This window comes from Drosophila mauritiana, chromosome 2R (assembly GCF_004382145.1).
Source record: "Drosophila mauritiana strain mau12 chromosome 2R, ASM438214v1, whole genome shotgun sequence".
NCBI classification, from domain to species: domain Eukaryota; kingdom Metazoa; phylum Arthropoda; class Insecta; order Diptera; family Drosophilidae; genus Drosophila; species Drosophila mauritiana.
In genome coordinates this window covers 13,213,405-13,234,245 of record NC_046668.1, presented here as the reverse complement: position 1 = coordinate 13,234,245, position 20,841 = coordinate 13,213,405, and the positions used below count along the sequence as shown (strand labels likewise).

The 20,841-nt window shown below is 42.0% G+C and overlaps 2 protein-coding genes across 3 annotated transcripts; one reads left to right on the top strand and one right to left on the bottom strand.

Annotated features, from left to right (window-relative positions):
- Positions 1 to 82: 82 nt before the first annotated feature.
- On the top strand, positions 83 to 2,281 carry LOC117138102 (glucose 1,6-bisphosphate synthase). The gene is made up of 3 exons (XM_033299959.1): positions 83 to 90; positions 147 to 1,077; positions 1,143 to 2,281. The coding sequence occupies exons 2-3, from the start codon at positions 150 to 152 to the stop codon at positions 2,099 to 2,101; spliced, it is 1,887 nt and encodes a 628-aa protein (XP_033155850.1). The 5' UTR covers positions 83 to 90; positions 147 to 149; the 3' UTR covers positions 2,102 to 2,281.
- Positions 2,282 to 9,844: 7,563 nt separating this feature from the next.
- LOC117137855 (interleukin enhancer-binding factor 3) lies at positions 9,845 to 11,360 on the bottom strand. 2 transcript variants are annotated; one of them, XM_033299565.1, is made up of 4 exons: positions 11,268 to 11,360; positions 11,107 to 11,184; positions 10,230 to 10,476; positions 9,845 to 10,167 (listed from the first exon to the last, which is right to left on the bottom strand). In XM_033299565.1, exons 2-4 carry the CDS (start codon positions 11,165 to 11,167, stop codon positions 9,891 to 9,893), a joined length of 585 nt encoding a protein of 194 aa, XP_033155456.1. In that variant the 5' UTR covers positions 11,168 to 11,184; positions 11,268 to 11,360; the 3' UTR covers positions 9,845 to 9,890. The 2 variants fall into 2 exon arrangements, with proteins under 2 accessions (XP_033155456.1, XP_033155457.1); XM_033299566.1 differs by having other exon boundaries at positions 9,845 to 10,164.
- Between the last annotated feature and the right edge of the window lie 9,481 nt (positions 11,361 to 20,841).

Below are 20,841 nucleotides of genomic sequence, written 5' to 3'. Positions count from 1 at the left end.
GAACGTTGTGCTCTTCAGTTTGGTAATTTTCCTGAATAACGAGTCAGATTATAAGATCAGGGAGCTAAAACTCACCCTGAAATTCAAAGTGTAAGTTTACTAACAAAATTTCTAGTTAATCACGTCATCTCACAAATCTTGGCCAGAATATGTCTATCTCAGTGAAGCGGAAAACGGTGATTTCGCCGCAGGACCTTCTGAAGACGCTCGAGCTGTCCGGCGAAGAGGACCTCGATCTGCAGATCAAGAACTGGGTGATGTGGGATCGCAACGAGGCGACGCTCCAGCAGGTGACCGAGGCAGTCAGGGATCAGGATTGGAAGGCCTTGCGGGTGAGACTGTGCCATAGGATCACCTATTTGACCACTGGCTTGAGGGGCGTGATGCGCGCAGGCTTCGACTCCTTGAACGATGTGGTGATCATCGAAGTGGCCCAGGGCATCTGCGCTTACCTCGTCGATGCCTACCCAAGCATCCAGAAGAGGCAAACACAGGGCGTGGTCGTTGGCTACGATGGCAGGTACAATAGCAAGCGGTTTGCCCAGCTCATCGCTACCGTGTTCCTGAACAACGACTTCAAGGTGTTCCTCTTCACACGAATGATCCCGACGCCCTTTATACCCTTCACCGTCGTGAGGCTCCAATGCCTGGCGGGGATCGTGGTCACTGCCTCCCACAATACCAAGGAGGACAATGGCATCAAGGTCTATTGGTCGAATGGGGCTCAGGCGATGGCACCGCACGATCAGCGGATTCATGACTATATGATGAATAACCTGGAGCCAAAGCCTTCGTCCTGGGAAACCTCGCTGGTACTTGACCATCCCTTGGTGGAAGATCCCTATCGCCAGGTATACCCACTCTTCTACGAGGCTCTCAAGTCGCTTATTCCCCCAATTTACCTGGAGACTAATGAGTGCAGCCAGTTGAGGTTCATCTATACAGCTCTTCACGGTGTGGGTTATCCCTTCATGAGGGAAGCCTTCTACCAGGCGCGACTCAAGCCGGTGATTCCCGTAGTGGAACAGAAAGAGGCCGATCCAGAGTTTCCCACCCTCGCTAAACCAAATCCGGAAGGTAACTTCTTTCTATTTGTTCATATATTATTAAGTATAGTGTACATGATTTTAAACTTTCGTTAGAGGGCAAGGAAGCGCTGAAGATGGCCATAAAGAAGGCGGATGCGGAACACTGCACCTTGGTTCTGGCCAATGATCCGGATGTGGATCGTTTGGCTGTGGCAGAGCTGGATCCGCGTGGCCGCTGGAAGCTTTTCAATGGCAACGAACTGGGTGCTCTGCTCGGCTGGTGGTCACTGGAGAACTACAAGACCCGGACACCCAAGCCAGCAGTGACCAATTGCATAATGATAGCCACACTGGTGAGCTCACGCATCCTGGCGGCAATGGCGAGAGTCGAGGGTTTCATCTTTGTGGAGGGCATGCCCAGTTTTCCCTGGATGGCACATCGCGCCTTGGAGCTGGAAAAGTCTGGAAGAACAGTACTATTCGCGTTTGAGGAGTGCTTTGGCTACATGTTCGGAATGAGCCTGCCGGATAAGGATGGCATTGGAGCTGCCATGCAGTTGGCCAGCATGGCCTGTTATCTGCGTAGCACTAGGAATGTGACGCTAATCGAGAAGTTGAGGGAGATCTACGATACGTATGGCTACCACTCGTCGATCTCATCGGTTTATATGGCAGATAGTCCAGAGACAATCACTAGCATCTTCGATCATTTGCGCAATTTTACGGACGAGGAGGGCTATCCCAAGTTCATTCTGGAGGAAGAATTCGAAGTGGTTCATATACGGGATTTGACCATCGGGCTGGACACTTCCTTCAGCGATGGAAAGGCTCGAATGCCGGTCACTCCAGATACCCAACTGATTACGTTTACCTTCACCAATGGCTATGTGGTCACCCTACGATCGGCACCCAACGATATTAAGATCAAACTGAATGCGGAGATTTGCGGTTTGCCGGAGGAAAAGCAGTGGGAGGAGCTGCACGACAAGCTGAACAGGATGACCAATGCCGTGGTGGAGGAGTTCCTGCTACCCGAGGAGAATGGTCTTACGGATGCCTCAACAATTCAATAATCTTGGTTTTCAATTCAAAACGTTCGATAACATTCATTTTTATGAGCTGTAACTAATGGCAGGTTTTTAGATATTAAAATCATAAGATACGTTAAATTTAAAAAGGAAACTAAATACTAAAAGTTACAAAAACATGTTGGCTGTAAATGTGTCAATGAAAAATTGAAATGCTTAGCAATATTAAATCATTCCGGGAAATCCTTGTTTTCACCTATTAAAGTGCTGGGAAAATGCTTTAGGTGGAGTTGGGGAGCTGGAAAAGCCGCAGAACGCCAATTAAGCGTACAGAGAAATTGCCAACCATGTGGGTTATGTGAGCCAAGAAGGAGGAGGGGGCCAAACATGGCCATCACCATCATCATCCTTTGTTTTGCCACCGCACAAACGTATCTGTATCTCTAGCCGAGCGAAAGTATCTGGCAAGACAAACACTGAAATTTTATAGTTTGCCTGCTAATTGCACTCTGGGGGTGCCTTCACCACCCACACTGCCACACTCCCCCCGTGTTTTCAGGCCGCTCCACCCCCCTGATTGTGTGGTAATCGTTTCCGATTGTGCGATTCAGCAAAAGTCAGCTCACATAATGAAAACAGTGATTAAGAGTTGGCCAAGTCGTTTGGAGTTCGCATGAGTGAACGCGGGCCTCATTGTTTCACTTTAGATTTCGGGGAACTTTCCACATGTTTCACATATTTGCTCAGCAGGTCAAACGGAATATTTCAGATGCTTTAAAATGTCGAGTGCCCAGGTAAACACGGCGTTGATCCCCGAGGTCGTCGTCAAGTCAAATTTCATTCAAGACAAAAGGTTCGCCCCCCTCCTACTCGCGAATATCCTGCTGATATCCTTGCCACTGCCGTGGCCATTAAATTTTCCCTAAAATACATACTCGAACAGGGATCCAAACGCACACGAATTAAATATTAATCCCTGTCGACGAGTGTGTTTCTTGTTTTTTTTTTTCACTTTATTTTTCGTTTTTGGATGGGTTCAGCCACGTTTTACACGGTTAGTGGCGTTGCGCCAAGGTTAGTGCATTATTAAGCACTGTTTATGCGACATTAGGAACATAAAAGGCGACCCAAAGTCGATGTAAATAAGACACAGACCCACGGCAAATCAACAAAATAAAACGAATGTCCCACATGTGGGTGGGTGGATGGATGGGTTTCCGTTTCGTGTGGGGGTTACTCCAAAATTTGGATACTGGCATTCAAATAACTAAGAGGCTTTTGGGTTGTAACGACGGAGATATTGAGTGAGTTATGTTATTTATGGGAATGGATTTTTGGTGGGCTAAGGCAGGCATATAAATTACTTTTCTAAGCTTTAAATTAAACGATAAACATTCAACTTATTTAAGGAACAAGGTCATGAAAAGTACTTAATGCTATTGCTATAATATATCTCTTACTGTAATGTATATATTATCCTAATCCCATTGCAATCTAAAATATGTACCTACAAAGTATATAGATTTGGTGTCACAAATTGAATTTTAGAAAATTTTTTAATCGGCAACATGATATATTAATGTTGCAGCCGCAGAAATTCGATTTTAATCCGTTTGCCACGCACAATGACGCTTGCAACCGCCGCAGTGTTCACCAATTGGACTCTCGACATCCTGGCATCCTGGTGGCACATATGTTGTAGATATACTGTTACACCAGCTCAAAGTCCGTCGTAATGAGGAGCGACCGTAGAACCACCCTCGATTTGGTCCTCGAAGGTCCTGCGATAGAGGAAAAAATACAGGGTGCCCGCGGCAGTGGGACAATGGCATCTTAAATTCGCATTCGAAATGAGGCGAGCGGTGGTAAATTGATTACGTGCCACTTGCTCACATCATCAATTTCAGTCCATATGCGCGAAAATCCTTTCGACTAACGAGTGCCACAGGACGCAGGACACATTCACCCACAAATTGTTAGTTGACACTCGAAATTTCTGGTGTTCAGCATCGTTAATTAAGAGCATTTGTTGACTTCCGCTGCGGCGAGTCCTTATTCGCTGTTTGTTTGGTCTTCCTTACACCCGATTTCCTGCGGTTCCGAGGGAGGATGTTTCCTGATCATAATCACAGGATTACGCACTTTGATACCAGAGTGACATCAAGTGGTTGTCGCCTAAAGTATTTAGCTAAAGTTAAGGTCCACCAAGTGGAAACAATAGCCAATTTAAAAAATATAACTTTTCAATAAGTTAACATCTAAACATTTAAACAAGTTGACGTATAAACATTTTTAAATGTTTCAAAATGTTGTATTAGAAAGCATTTGCAATGAAATGAACTTTTAAATATATTAAAAGAACTTATTTAAGGCATTGAAACAGTTTTGTTTATCAATAAAATTCCTAGTTTTCCCTCCTTTGCAAAAAAAAAAAAATAGTTCCCAGTTCTTTAATAACTATTAATGCAATCAATAATTCATCAGTATAGTGGCAGCTGCAAGGATCGTCGTCCTTCGTCCTGCCGCTCACCCCCTCTCGGCGCGTCTCTTTCCAACAATTTGTTTTTACTGCTTTATTGTTTTCGTTTTTGTCGCATAAAAATGACAACAAATTAGTTTGGCTGCCGGTCGGCGGTTTCCCGCTGGGTTTTTCACAGTTTTGTTCGATATCCGTTTGTTTGCATTCCGATTGTTGATATTTTTTTTTGCTCGTCTTTGCCGACTTTGTGTCCTTGAGTGCTGGCCAATAAATTATGTGAAGGATGCTGTCACTGCAGCGCCTCACTCCCCTAAAAATCTGGCAAATCGGGCGGGTTGAAGGCTAGGGATCGGGGTTTATTTTTCGAATCCGGCGAGGGCGCGACGTGTTTTTGATTAGCTTTATTAAATATGCAAACAATAAAAATGCTGTCCTGTATTTTTTTTCACTTTGTTTTTGTGCACAAAAGTGTAAAATTCGTCGGAAGCTTAATTGCCGGAACATTTCTATTAAATAACTCAAAGGTAGATATACATAAAACACGAAAAAAACCTAATAAATTTAATATGCATTGCTTACAATTTTTTCGTTGAGCAGCCACAACCCTCCAGATTTCACGGTAAACAAATTGTTTGTAATGCATTTTAATTTTGTTTGGTTTTTGCTTACTTGGTCCGGCAATAAATAACATTTTTTTAGACAAATTTGAAGTGAAAATGTGCTCATAACTTAGTTTGGGATCTTTGCCGAGACTGAAAATTTACATGATTTTTCCATGTGACGCAGCTGTATGAATATTTAAAATAAATATATATTTTTTTGTTTTTAATTGCCTTGAGAAAACTCCAAAGTCAATTTGGTCAGTTGGTTTCCTTTTTTTGCTCCAATTTCTTTCACCAATAAGAAGCAACTGTTGTCGCGAAGAGAAATTCGATGCGAGTAAGAGAAGACTGAATTCAAAGAGAACTGAACTGCTTTATCGACGGCATCTGAATTGGTTTTGGTTAGCTGTTTTTTTGCTTCTTGATTGTGATAGCTTAAATTCTTTACAGTCATTTCCGTTTAGCGCTAAAAGAATTAAGTTATTAAATTCCAAAAAAATTTTTTAATTTTTAAAATTATAACAGTTTTTTAGGAAAATTTATGTTAACGATTTTGAGTACCACTAAAGTTACAATATATCATGAAAAACTGTCTAAATACGAATGAAAATGTAGATTTATGTTGGCTAAAGCTGGTTGTTGCAATGTCATTTATGCAGGAAGGGAAATTATGGGGGAAAGGGTCAGAAAAGTGCGTGGAAAACGAAAAAAGAGTTGCGAGAAAAGCGAATGGAATGGAAAATGCCCCCAGGGAATCGCAACGGAAATCTATGTATGTCTGCATATGGAGATTCTATTGCTCTTATCCCTGCTGCTGTGTTGTTGTTTTCATTTCTGTTGCCATTATTTTGGGTGGAAATTTCACCCTTTTGCAAGGACACTACCTTCCAATTACCCCCCGCATGTGGAAAAGCAGTAACATATATCTGAAACAGCGGAAAAGTGCACATATTGCATGAAAAAGGGTTCATTAGCAACATCAATTATAGTTGGAGGCCCGAAAAGGTTGGCACAGGATAATTATATTTCAGGGGTTATATGTATATGGGTTATATACATATATATATATATATATATATTATAACCTATTATATTATAACCGTCTTTATATGTTAATATATATAAAATGGTTCATGAGTTTTTCAGTATTTCAATGTACATATCTTAAATTCGATTGAACGTGGTCTCCGCTTGTCTCTCTGATTTTCATCATTTGTTTGCTTTCAGTTTTTCCATCAATTATTCCCAGCGATTCTGTCAATCTCCCGGGGAACGAGGAAAACTCTCAGACCCTCTGTTTTTCATTTTCCTCCTTTCGGCTGGGCATTGTTTAACAATTAACGGAACAAGTTGTTTAACTTTACCTAAACGATTTAAGTCAACAGAGCGCTTTACTCTGCCTCCTCCTTCACTCAGCTGTAGCCTTTATCCTTCACTCAGTCCGTGGACAGAATGTCCTCGTCACTTGGTCAACGAGGAATGGGCGAGGGTGATGCACGGAATCCTGGCGGTGCTTCCGCTTCCGATGACTGCACAAATCGTTGGTCTCCTTTTTTTTGCAGATCCATTTCCATTTTTTTGCCAGCTTTTTACTCCAGCTCCGGTTGAAATGACAGAAATTTGTCAGGAAACAGTTCGTTTTGTTTGGCTTTCGTTTGACGGCACTCACCTGCACATCCTTCTGCTTCCCGAACTGTCCCTTCTGAACTTTTTTGTTTGCCTTGGCTTGAATGTCAAAGAGTGCTTAAGACTGCCGGTCCTTATGGACGCAAAAAAGCTGGCCCAAATACGGAAAATATAAATAATCAGAACTAAAACATATCTTACATTGCTGTAAAAGTTGTTGTTGAGTTGAAATTATATATAGTTAATAGAGTTAATAGATATATGTAAATAGATACTATAAAAAAATATACATTATGGCATGGCATAAAATATCTTATAGTTTAGTACCATACTACCTTCATATGGATCCATTTAGATGACGCCCATGCACCATGGTTACTGGCATTTCTGCCCACCCACAGTCAGTTGAGGATTCCTGTGGAACTGGCAGCGTGCGGCTTCAATAATTAAATTTGCGACATTTCAACGCTCCAGCGATCAATGGAATGGAATTAACTGTTGTCAATTATCCGTCGCTGCTTTCATGCCTCTAAATAGCAAATGCAGCAAAAGCAAAAAGCACGAGCACACAAGCACAAGCAGAAGCATCGAAAAAGCACAAGGCAAAGCAAGGATTGCCGACAATAAAATGTCACTTGATCGCTGCATTGGCGCTCGTGTCCAACTGAATTTAGGCATCGCCGGCGGTGGTCACTCCGTGGAAGTTGCCAATGCGATTGGAACGGAGAAGGGAGGGGCTATGCTCAGATACACTCAAAAAAAATTATATAGAATGATATGGTAGAAGCGCCTAAAAGACCAAACTACCAAACGCAGATCTTGAATGAAGTTTCCTCGAAACGAAAGCAAAAGAATAGAAGGATGATTAAATGATCCCATCTAGCAAGCTAGTACTTTTTAAAGTGTAGCTAGCGTAGATGGAACAGAGGCAGGGTGATGCCAGTGGTGGTGATGGTGGCTACCTGACCAGGTGGCGTCGATCTACCGCAACGCTTGGCCACACAAGAAGCTTAATTTGTTGCAAGTTGTCCGCTGTCTCCGCTTGACTCCCCATCAATCAGCGACCGATTCTTCAACTGGAATGGTGCAAGAACAAGCAGAAGAATTGCTTTTTGCGACAGTACCGTTTCATCGAAAATTCAGAGCACGCCAACTGAAACATGTTCTTTTCATTTCCCTCTATATCTAGCTCTCAAGAATTAAGCCTTCATTGAAGACCGCGAAAGTCACTAATTATTCACTGCTTAAAACCAGCTTAATTAATAATAACAATTACATTTAGGCCAATAATTAGGTTTTTGAAAATGTTTTAACTTTAGATGCGTTGCACTTACAAGGGCTCACTTGGCTTAACTACCTTAGCTAACTTACTACAGTAGAAAAAGGTTTATTTATAATTCTCTTGGAATTGTCTCAAGTTTAAAATTAGGTATGTCATTTCTTAGAATATTGCGCTTTGAGTTTGAATGAAATGAATGGTAGAAGAGGATGAAGAAAAACATCATATCTAAAACCTGATTTTGAGTTGGAAGAGTGGTAGATGGTTTGCACATGCTTCATTGGCTAAGTCAAAGGTTGAGTCCGTGCAATTAAAAATTGAGTGAGCCATCGACTAATTTTAGTTATTTAGTAAGTTCAGAAATGCTTCTTAGTTTTATAAATGATAAATATTGCAATTAGGTACCTATACACTGACATACATTATTTTCAACACGGAACTCCAAATCAGGCTAAGGCAAATCATAATTTATGCAAAGCTGAAAGTTTCCAGTACTTAAGTTGGAATAATCTATCCCAACCCAAGACCTACTTAACCCTCTGGTGGCCCTCCCCCAATTAACCCTTATCCGTGCACCACACATGCCAACCATACTCTAATGAAAATCTATCACAGTCAGCACAGGTCTCGCTGAAAGCGAAAATTCATTACACTTTCCCAATTATGTGAGATACATTTTAAACAAAGCAGCCGGGAAAAACCTCATCTTAATCAAGTAAATTAATAGCAGCGAGAAGGAGCGAGTTGCCAGTCAGAGATCAAAGTAATTAATTATAATAATTAAAAACTTTTCAGCATTCCCTGTCTCGCTCACTTCATCACGCCGAAGTTACCACAAACTTTACAGCATTTGCATGAATGTGTGAGAGAGATGGATTGTTTGTTCAAAAGTGCGTGCACCTGTTGAGATTTCGGTAATTCCCCAAGCAAATCCCATATTCACATCTTGTTCGGAACATCGCCACCCGCCTTTTTCTACGTGTTTTCCACGTTTCATATTCTTCGTGGTGGAACTAGTAGTTTTTGTCACTATCGCTTTTGTTGTCTTAGAGTGCACTAGTTTTTTAATTATCGCTAACAGCCTTGGAGGCTGCAAAGTTCCACTTGGCTGCCCTAATACACTAAAAGCATTTACCAACACTGCCTGCCACGCCCCCTTACGCCCGATTAACCCCCACACGCCCACCGGCAATTGTATGTGCTCATCGGTGCAAGCACTCGGCGCATGTCGCCATCCCTTTCCAACTGACAGTGGCGTACGCAGGATAAAAGGGGTTATAAAACACTTACGAGGATTTCTAATGTATTATAAGATTATTGAATGAAAATACACTAAACAAAAACACTATTGTACATTTCCTATAAGTCAAGTAAACATTTCGGAAGTGCTACTAATGTTTTGTAACTTGTTTTATCTTTTGTGAATATTCATATTGATCCCCTTTAACCGAATCCCTCGTATGCCTCTGGTTCACTCGAAACATCCATCACATTTTGCTGCGAGATAGAGCTTGAAGTGAAAGAGGATGAAGGATGTTGGATGCAGATGCAGGTTACAGGATGGAACTTTTAGGACATGGTTTGTGGGATGCAATCATCTAGAGTGTGCAAAAAAATGAGCACTTCAGATGAGGAAACCGCAATGAATAAGCTGCGACATCTGCAAGGGGCGTGGCAGTGCGCCCACTTGGAAGCAATTAATCGACCAAACCAAATGGCAAGCGAAAAAAGGAGAGGCGTAAGTTCATTGGGAGCTCTAACTTCTTAGTTCATAAAAACTATCCTGTTAACAAGTCACCGCGTCAGTTAATTTACTGTAATTTATTAAAGTTTACACTATTTGGATGACTAATTGGATTCGGTCTTCTTGATGTTGAGAACGCCGGCGGCATCGGTGGCACCCTGGATGTTGGTCACCTTCTGGTTGCCCTGGGCATCGATAACGGCCACGGTCTGCTGGATTTGGGTGGCGGGAATGGCTCCAACTCCGGAGCTGTGCTGGTAGCTACCGGTGCCTCCAGTGGTGTAGAGGCCTGCGGTGTTGTAGCCATTGTTGTAGTTGGAATAATAGTTGTTGCCATTAGTTGCGGAGTCCTCGCCGAAACGGGTGTCAAAGGACACACTACTGGAAATTGAAACGATCATTAGTAATCATCAATGGAAGTCCTCATTTTCAAAATAACTCACGCTGGAGCAGCCTGCTGGATGTAAGTGGAGCCAGCATGACCGGAGCCATCGGGATTTTGAACGCTGTGTGAGGCGAAGGTGTAGCTGCCGCCGTTTCCACTGGAGGAGGAGGAGGATGATGACGAGGAAGACGAACTGTACACCTGGCGACGCAGACGCCTCAGGAGATGGGCATTCACGGGGTGGACATCCGACTGGTGGCCCTCCGAGTCCAAGGTGAAAAAGGCACGGGGCAAGAACTGTCCAGCTTTATGAATAAAGAGCAATGAATTTAGCGATAAGTATCTGAAATCGATCGATATGGTAGCTTTAAAGCTTAGATTCTGTTCACCACTCTCTCCTATTTACCACGATTATATATAATGAACTTTTGATTTGGAATTTATTTTGAATAGTATGAAAACCTTTGAATCATAACATATACATAGCATATATACTATGCAGATTTATTCCAAGTCATTTATGATAATGATAATCCCAAAAGTATGCTTATAAATCTCAACCATTAAACAATGGCAATTTCTTTTTTGAGTGTGAAAGTTTGTCCACTCAGCGATCTCGTGAATAATCAAACCTAATGCCGGTTTGAATAGCCATATTATAGAAATCGTAACAAAAAACGAATTTGTTGTGCGGAAAGTTTTGCTGTGCAAACATTGTCGCAAAGTTAATGAGCTACGCGAATTTCACAAACCAGTTTCAGTTTCCGGATGGGCTCGATAGGTTTTTGGGTATTATTAGCATACTCGCACCCGTCGACCACTTGTTAATTCAATTAATAATAAACACGATAGCAGCTCCGACTAGCGATGATGTAATTGCACAATCCGGCTCAAGCTCTCATCAAATTACACTCAAATTGCTTTTTTTTGCTCACCGGAAGAGGCCGAAGCGGTAGTAAACGCAAACAAAGCGATGGCAATCACAGCGTACTTCATTGTGAAGCGGTATGGATCTGTAAGAACACACTTAGGCACTTAGTAGGGGTAATTCAGTGGGTAGGGGTATGCGGGGGCCTATCTGCGGTTCAGCACTCACAAAGACGAAACGAAAGACTGAGGCAGCGAACGCGTGAAAAGTTCCAAAACGACTAAGCTCGCGGTGCGGCTCCCTAGCGCTTATATATGGAAATTTCGAACGCTGACGCAGTGCGAACCATCTACATCATTATCATCTAAAGCTGGAAGAACAAGCAGAAGCCGTCAAACAGGCAGAAGAGTTGGGCAAATAACTCCACCGGTAGACTGAACAATAAACAAATACAAATAAAAAAAAAACAAGAGCCAGGCTTTTAAAGTTTCTTCTGGCTGTGGCTCATAAACGTAAAGTTAGGCCCAATGATTCATAAGATTTAATAACATCACAGCTCTCAGTTAAATTTCTCGCTCTGCAGCAGAGTTTATCTCACAAATAAATCCATCCGAAAAGTTAATGATTATGGGGAATAAATACATGACGAAGCAGCAAAGCGCCAACGGGGAATTTCTGTTCTGTTTGTTTTCACTTTATTTGTATTTCGCATTATATATTCGAACGCCTATGAACGAATAACGAGCCAAGCTGTTTTGGCCAGCTCGTGTAAATTGGCCAAGTGCCCTCGCTCTTCCCTATTGCTGTTTTTTTGTGCCCAGTCTGCGCCTTGAGCTCTGCTTTTGACCCGATTCGTGCTTGGCAATAAAGAACTTCTCGAACTTCTTCTCTTTGGCTTGGGGCAATAACCTGATTACAACGTGGCCAACACCTAACACACGGAGTATCAGAGAAACATACATTATACTTCGACGATCATAATGCTAAACTATATATGCTCATTTGTTTAATGGCTGGCATGCGTCCACTAATTATAATATTTTATGAATTTCAATAATATTATGTCTCGCTCGGTTTTACCGCTCCATCTGTTCAAAACTAAACTGGTTTTGATGGGATTGCTCGGCGAAATGAAAACAAATTTTGTTATTTAATTTTTCATTATCATATATGTATATTCCAGGAAATCCTTTAAATTAACCGGTTTTGTGGGTATTTGGGACTTTTGAAGTTATTATTATTTTTAATTACCTAAAATAAATCTAAGGCTTTGATGAATCGAAATATAATGAAACTATATAACATTTTGTGCAACAAAAATTATACTGCATTTACACATTTTTTACGTTTTGGTGAGCAAAGTAGGGGACTTCTAACAACTACAATTAAATAGACATATGTACTTATTTCAGTAAAATATTACCAATTTTTCACGCACTACTTAAGCCAATCTACCACCCCAGTTTCGTTTTTTTAACACATCAAAAAATTCAATTCCTTGGATTTATATTAATCCAATTGAAACCCACAAATTTGTTGCCATTTGTTGTGCAAAAGTATTTTTGAATTTCGCACACGTTCGTTGGCAAAAATATGTACAAATATTGAATACGAAAAAGACGAGGAAAAATTCCATTTTTTTTCCGCAAAAATGGTGACAGAGCAAAATGCTGACCACCGCCTACTTGGAAAAATAATCCCCAGCCGATTTGAACGATTTATTATTTGGCCCAGCCAACTCGGAGCCCGTCCGGAAACCCGGAACCATTAATCATCCGAGTCCAGATCCAAGTCCGAGTCCGAGTGGTGGACACAGGCGGCACTGCAATTGGTGGACATTTTGGAGTGGAAGAAACTTTTGCGGTACGTGGCAACGTGTTGAAATTACAAAATGTGTTAAAAAATGAAAGAGCAGGGCGGGTAAAAAGCAAAATAATATATTTCATTCACACACAGACTTTTGTCTCTGCTCCGCCGTCCATATAAAAAACATAAATTTCCTTTGAGAATAGAACTTGTGCGGGGGTTGGGGGGTGGCAAGGTGATTATGTTTGACAGCCGACTTGGGACACGGAGCACCGCCCCCTTTTTCATCGTCAGACAGGACATGGGTATTAGATCCTGGCCAAAGTGCCAAAACTGGCTTCGCTCTCCGTCTGATTTACGGCCAACTATTTTGTTTAAATTTTTACCACTTCCCTGCTATCGACACTCAACTTAAAACATATAAATCCAAGTATTTAAAGAGCAAATAAAGTTCCATTTGATTTTTTTTGCCCACGTTAATGATTTTCCTGCATCTCTGGGGATCAGCGAAAAATATGAATTATTGAAACAGCTGAAGGAAATAATATAACCAAATCGGAAGGCCAAATCTGTTTAATGTTTCAGATATTTTGGTGTGGGGGTACCAAATGACAATATGCTTTTTAGCTTTAACCTCCCTCAAGCGAAATTGATTTTCAATGTTTTTCTGTTTTTCGCCTAAAAATACACAAAAGAGTCGAAAAAATTTGACTGTGATTGTCACTTGAATGTGTGGGTTGGGAAAACCACTCCAAATCCACTTCACCAAATATGTCAGTATGGAATCACGAACCTCGTCTGATTTCTCCAGTGATTTTTCGCAATCAGCCTGATGAGGATGTGCCGAGTACGTTGCTCATGGAGGCAGTGCTATGATTAGTATCCTTTCAGCCAGGTCAAAAGCGATGCTGCCGCATGCCAAGTGGCCTCGGCCAAATGAAACTTTAATGCGGAACAAGGACAAAAGGCTGGAAGAAGCTGCCTGATGAACTACGTGATGGTCAGACAAATTGAAGTTACACTGGAAAGTAATTTGCTAATTTCCTAGTTTGCTTAGGCTTAAGGATTAAGTATGTATGCACTCCCCTATAACAAACTATTCATTCTATAAAATCAGTCACAAAAGTAAACCTCAAAAGAACAGAAATGGAAATGTTCAATAAAACAGACATTTTGTTGCAGTGTAAGTGGATAGTCAACGACAAAGTGAAATGCATTGAGGTTGGTGGCGAACAAACGCGACCTGAATCGGGAATATTAGCCAGCCTACTCCGCCCCCTCAGGATATATAGCTACTTCGACTAGCATATGCCAGATAGTATAGCAGGCGTATCAATTCCGATAATGTACTTGGACCACGAGTATCTTTATTATCCTGACTGCTGTGCAATTATTTCCGACTGCTTTTCGCCGTACCGCTTTTCCGAGTCCTGGGAAACGCAAACAAAGGATATTTCGCGCACACGCCTCGGACATGATTGCATCCGGGCAGGAAGCATTGCGTCGTGTCCTTTTTGCATCCTTACATCGGCGCTTCCTTCCTGCCGCTCAGAACCCCTGGCTGGGTGCTTTTCATCCGCAATTTTCACGCCCACTTTGTTTGATGATGACAAATCTCGTTGCGTGTTATCAGATTGGCCAACTTTCCGTTGCCATTCCCCTCCGTATTGCATAATTATGTTTATCTTTGGGAGCTGCGCTCCTGCCACGTGTCCTTGCGTTTTGGTTAGCTTCCTGCGATTTTGCTTGGAACGAGTGGCACGTGCTAATCGGCGGTCGTCTGCACCGCCCATGCACCCAGCCACCGCCCCCTCCCCGCTGTAAATGCAACCACGCCTTACATATCCGATAATTGAAATCGCTAAGCTGAACATCGGTATCGAAATGGCTTCATTAATCAGGTCACTTCGATGGCAGCGCATAATGTTCTCCAAAAATTTGAATCGGGGGAGATTCAAAAGCGGAAATAAGTCTATATAGCACTTAGCTCGATTGAATTTGCTCATTTTGTGTTACCTAATTGGGGAAAAGATGTTTCGGTTATTAATCATGAGTGGTAGATAGAAGATGCCATAGTTATATCACAAAACTGTGGTACATATCATAAAATATTTATTATAAATGAATCTTAGTGAGCAGGGGTTTCTTTCCTTCTATCCATTCACCAAAATATTGCAAAATATGGTTTAAATTAAATTTGCTCATTTACCTTTAAGGACATCCTTTGCTTAATGAGTGCACTCACGCCCACACCCACTCAGAACCGAATGAGTGTCGCCCTGCGGACGCATAAATTTTAAATAAAAGCCTCACACACGTGGAGAAAGAGAGGTGTATATAACCTCAGAGAGAGGGAGAGGGAGAGATACAGTCTGAGGCCAAGAAGTGTGCTAAATATTTAAGTACTTAAAACCATAAACCCGAGTATTTATAAATTGGCTTTAACAAGCTCGCATGTGACGGTGGTTGGGTGTGTCTGTGGCCTGACCCTTTTTTCGGGCACAAGGATCTGCTCGACTCGATTCCATTCATTAGAAATGCTCACTAATGTGCCCGACTTAATAATAATCAAATTTATATGCATGGTTATGTCCTTTAGAGCAGGACCACAAAACTGAAGTTTCGAGAGGATTGGCTGTTAAGTTTACGGAGAAAGCTTTTAGAATGAGACGTAGATAATATGTCAATATCCTTGTTTTCCAAAATGTCTGACCATAAGTGCAGATGTCCAGTATCGAAACACGCCCAAGACCAGTACCGTTATTCTGCTACCAGTTTCTTGTTTGTTTTTGTTTGTTAGCCAGCTTGTTTGTGGCCGACACTGAGACTAAATGGCCAAAAAGGTCGCCCCCTCGGGAGTTCCTTAGTCCTGCTGCCAGCTTCTTCCTTCCACAGTCTTTTTTGGGTCCGATGAGATTTGAAAATTCCACAAAAATTAATTAGGAATGCTGGCATCCATGTTGTGATAGGCTAGTTCCTTTCGCCTGGCAACATTTTTGATGTGACTGAAGAGAATCATCTTTTTGGCCACACCCGGAATACTCATTCTTCAAACAAGAAGCGACAATAAAAACAAATTACAATTGCAACAATGGCAGCGGCAGCAAAACATTTGAGCCATTTTCCCCACACAAACACACACACACACACTTTAGTTAAATGAACATTTGCAGGACCTAGATATTTATTTATTACAGGGGTTGCGCTGCAGGAGCATTAACCCCTTACTGCCCACGGCAGCCTCGAAATACGGAGGACTGAAAAAATTGAAATAAATTACCAAAACTAAAGGCAACAACTGTTCGCATAATGAAGTCAAATTATATTTGTGCCCAAGTGCACTGTGAGAAATATAATATAATAAATGATTTACACGTTTGTTCCATGCAACATTTTTTGGTGAAACTAGGCAACCCTTTACAAGTTCTTCAGTTGCTAAACACTATTCTAGTATTTCAATATATTTTCACTTGTTCTGGTCCAAATTTCTTATAACTAAGGAATAATTTCCGTCTGTGTATTTGAAAAAGGGGGAATTGGAACATATAAAGATGGGGTGCAGAAGAGATGATCAGGGAAGGTGTGAGTGGTTCAAACTAGCTGGGCGTTGGGATAGCGAAGGGTGCGTCCTTTGCTGGTCCTTGGAATTATGCAAATCGGCTGCACTTCAGATACTACTACCCCTACAAAAAAAAAACAAAGAAAACCCCCTACAAACAAACGTATTAGTGTCATCGAGCATTTGCCAAGCCATTTCATTGACACGTAGAACACCTTTTTCGTCCACTTCGTATGATGTTATCATTTAATTCTTGGGGAATTAACACGGACATTGTCGACCGTAAATGAGCTAATTAATCTAGTAAATGTGTCGCAGCTCATTCCACAATTTCTCTACTACTTGAGAGCCAGGAGGGGGTTCGCGTTTTTGTGGTTCTCCAGAGGATCCCCAATGCTGACACGCTTCTCCAGGTGGCGGAGGAGTGGGAAATGGAAAAAGGGCAGGGTTTGCCCCTCGGGGAGCTGCACTAAAACCCCAAATGAGATGCATGAATTCCGCTCCGCCGACAAGCAGCTCATAAAAGTTAACATCGAAGTATTTACAGCACATTTTGTGGAAACTTCAACTTGGAATTTGATTAAATGCAAACTACTTGAACATTGTATAATATATACAACTTCAAATCAGGTATGTAAAGATCTTTGAATTTATTGATTTGTTTAACCAATTTAGGTTCCCTTTGACTTCTCTTATTTTTGTATATTTTGGCTAACTATTTTTGGCCACAAATCGATCTTTTGTCGCGCCAAAGTTAATGAACCAGCCGCACTTTTCCAATCTCGCATTTGATGCGTTTGGATTCCACATATTTGGCCAGACTGAAAAATAATTTCATGTTTATGGCCACGTTGTTTTCACCGGCCACAAAAATGCTTATCGAACGCCGGAGATCGCCAAGCGAGACTTGTAAATATTTATGATTTTTTGCGATTTTTATTCGACTGATAAACGGGTTTTTCCCATCGCACCGTTGCGATGTGCGAAAATGTTTGTGGGAAGAAATTGTGCACCTAGCCCAAACGATTCGATTCACCTTCTGTTTGTTGAAATAATAAATCTGAAGAAAGGTTGTTGTGTTTTTGGAGGACTCCAACCCCTTTGTTGTTCTTATGTAAACGAAACCTTTTTTCCTACATAGCTTTATAGTGAGTTACCCTCATGAGAACGTTTAGGCCGTGAATTGGGTAAATATTTAAACTGGTTGCGATTGTTTTGGCAAAATCGTTGCAGTTGGTCAAACACGTGTTTGAGATAATTTAATTAAATTTACTTGGCTTTTTTACCCGTGCCACGTGCCACTCGAGTCCAGTTTGCTGCCCTCGTAATGGAGTGGCAAACACTTGAGCACTTGCTTTAAAAATGCGGCAAGTGCAGTTGGCTTGGGTGGGTAGGTTAGCTTGGTTGGTTGGCTGGCTGGTGAAAATTCCTAGGAATTGAAAACTTTGGTGGTCTTCGGACGGCAGACAATGCAACAATGTCATACGTACTTGGATGAATCGCTGGCATCTGTCGCAGTCCGTGGAGAATAGACCGAAATTCCCCCGAACTCACGACCATGATGTGGCGATGATGACTTGTGGAAATCAAGCAATGATTTCCAATCCATCTGTAACTAAATATGATTTATTTTCACGGTGTGTGTTAGCCGCTCTCGCCCCTATCATTAGTCGGGGCCCCGGGTAATTTGCATAAGTGTCCTGGCCCCAGGAACCAAAGGACGCACTCGAGAGCGAGCTGGAAACTAATTAAAATGTTCGCGCCTCAAATTTCCTCCGCTCGCCCTTATTTATGACCCTGTGAATGTCTTGCATATGGACGGAGCTCAGATCCTTCTCGTTTTCCTCCTTTATTTTTTTGTTTACGAGTGACAAATGGGACATTTACATGCGAGTCAGTTTGCATATTGGAATTATTCATGGTTTCTTTAAAGATGGCGCAGGATGTGATGTCGCGGGAAAAGGATGGGGGTTTCCTCAAGGAAATCGGAAATAGAAGAGGTTTCTTTTCATACTACCAACATGGGGGCACATAAAACTTTTATTTGAAGAGCTAAATGTAAACATACACTATTTAAATACATTTTTTTGGATAAGTGAACAAGGTACTTAAAGTAACACTACCTTTTGAAAAAATGTTATTTATTTTTATTTTCTGTTTTTTGGTACATATCGTATGTAATATCGTAAGTCTACAAATCCGCTTACGTTTAAAAGTCAAGCCGCTGGCTAATTGACAAAAGTGTCCTTCCGATTGACACTTTGCCAACCCTCCGTAATCCCCTAAGTCGCCATAGGGGTTGGGTAAAAACCAAATCCGGAGAATGTACCAACAAATTATTTAGCAATTGGCTAGTGCTAGTCCGGCGCCATGTAAATCCAATTGTAAACAATTTGAATCAAATTCCGGGGGCATCGCCACCGCAAGGGGGTGGCATGGGCTAAGGGGTCATGGTGTTCCATGACAGCTGTCGCGGCCGGGAAACTCCACTGAGGATTGGGCGTGATAAAAGGGGTTAATCGAACGCGCGGACCACAGCTTTTGGATCGGGGAATTTTCTTCACCTTTGCGGAAAAAGAAAATTTATTTGTCAAAGGGCGTGGAATTTCCTTTTGGGTATTTTGGTTAATTAGCGATGTCTGGGGACATCTTCAGCCTGCTCTTTTCGCCTCTGATTTACACATAAAATTTGGTGCGACTCAGCTCTGGGGAAATGTTTTCAGAACTTCTCAAAAATAGACCAACAAGTGAGGGAGTGGGGAAAATTCGGGAAAAAAGAGTTGCCGTCTTGCGGTTAACGGAGTTTTCGGGCCTTGTCAGAAGTTAATGAGATTACCACGCCCTCCAAATTAATTCACGGAAAAGTCAAACAAGCTCTTTCTCTTTCCCTCGTCCATTCAATCGGTCACAGGCAGAAACCGCAAATGCGGAAAATGCAAATTGTTTTTCATGCGAACCCAGAACCTCAAAAACCTATGCCATCCCCTGACCTTTTCCACCTTTTGTTCTCCTAACGAGGCGTGAAAATTTTGTGGGCGGTTCCGGTAACTAATCCCTTGCTGGTGGATGAGAAAGAGGAAGGGTATGCCTATAGGCACTCCACTCTGTTTGACAACTTCTTCTCCCTAAATAATGTGCGAAAGTCAGAAGGGTTAAACCCGAAAATGATGACTAATCAAGTATGTGCTCACAGCAAATTTATAAAACAAAGGGCAAGTTATAAAGGGAAGAAAGTGAACTATGAAACAAACAACAGGATTACAACTGCCTTCACGTGCATATAACTATTCATATCCCTGAACATTATAAATAAAATTATGTATGTTAAATATTCAATATTCATATATTAAATATTCATTTAAAAATTTCTTGGTTGTAAATATTTTATTTTTTATTTAAAAAGACTCAAGAGGATTCAACATAAACACTTAAAATTAAACAACAAAATATAAATATAATTATACAATTAAAATTAAACAGAAATTTTATCCTAAAAAAAAATGAGTACTTATGGCTGCAGTTTCTCCATTTTCACGACTGAATATTTTTTGACATCCAAATGTGCAGTTCCACTATTTCTCCGCCGTTCCGCTTAGTTAGGCGCTGCTTGGTTTTTGAACTGCTTTGCCGACAGCTAAAGAGAATCGCCGCTCTCTCTTGAAGTCGCACGCCCAACTGGCCAATCAGGTTTGAGCACCGCACACAATGGCATTTGCCTTTTGGGCTCCCCCGAGATTTTGGTTTTGGTTTTGGGTTTTAGTTACCGTTTCGGTTGTGTGTTTTGTTTTTCGGTGCCCTGTGTTTGCTGCCTTTGGCTTTGTCTTTGCAGGCGTTGACACTTTGGTTTCCCAACAGAGCTGAACCGAAGGTGCCTGGGAATAGAGAATAAAGCCAAGCTGAAATGGAGACCCGAGATCCCAAAACCGAGATCCTAGACACACGCCCCCTGCGATTGGGGACGTCGTTGCGCTGGTTCCATTCGCACCGTTCCTAGGGGGCTGCTCTCACTCGCTCCCGCTCGCTCCCATTAGGATGCCATAGGATGGTGGTGGGTTCTTTTTTCTGCTGACAGCTTTGCGTCTCTCCACGGGATTGGCCATTGGACTGCCGCCAACCCCCACCCCCTCCGACACGCTCTCTCCGCTCTCCCAGTGGCGCAGACTCGTTTCGTTTCCATTTTCGAAACTCTCGTTGGCCTGCCGTGTTACCCTGCTTCTACTGCTACTGCTTCTTCAGCTACGGCCGCCTTTGTGGCTCTGCTGCGTCGCTGCCGCTGTTGCTGCTGCTGCTGCGCCGTCGCCGCCGCTTCTTTTCGACTGCTGCAGCAGCATCGCTTGGCAAGGATTCAGTTGGGGTTTAACAGCCACTCGGGACGGTAGCGCGCGCCGCTCAAACTTGTTGCGAGACCAATTTTCCGAAAATCCCAAATTCTCTACG

Coding starts and splice junctions, on each gene's coding strand:
- LOC117137855 (XM_033299565.1), bottom strand. CDS start 11,167: ATGAAGTACGCTGTGATTGCCATCGCTTTGTTTGCGTTTACTACCGCT. Junction 10,477..11,106: donor TACCGCTTCGGCCTCTTCCG/GTGAGCAAAAAA, acceptor TTATTCATAAAG/CTGGACAGTTCTTGCCCCGT. Junction 10,168..10,229: donor ATCCAGCAGGCTGCTCCAGC/GTGAGTTATTTT, acceptor TTCAATTTCCAG/TAGTGTGTCCTTTGACACCC.
- LOC117138102 (XM_033299959.1), top strand. CDS start 150: ATGTCTATCTCAGTGAAGCGGAAAACGGTGATTTCGCCGCAGGACCTT. Junction 1,078..1,142: donor CGCTAAACCAAATCCGGAAG/GTAACTTCTTTC, acceptor AACTTTCGTTAG/AGGGCAAGGAAGCGCTGAAG.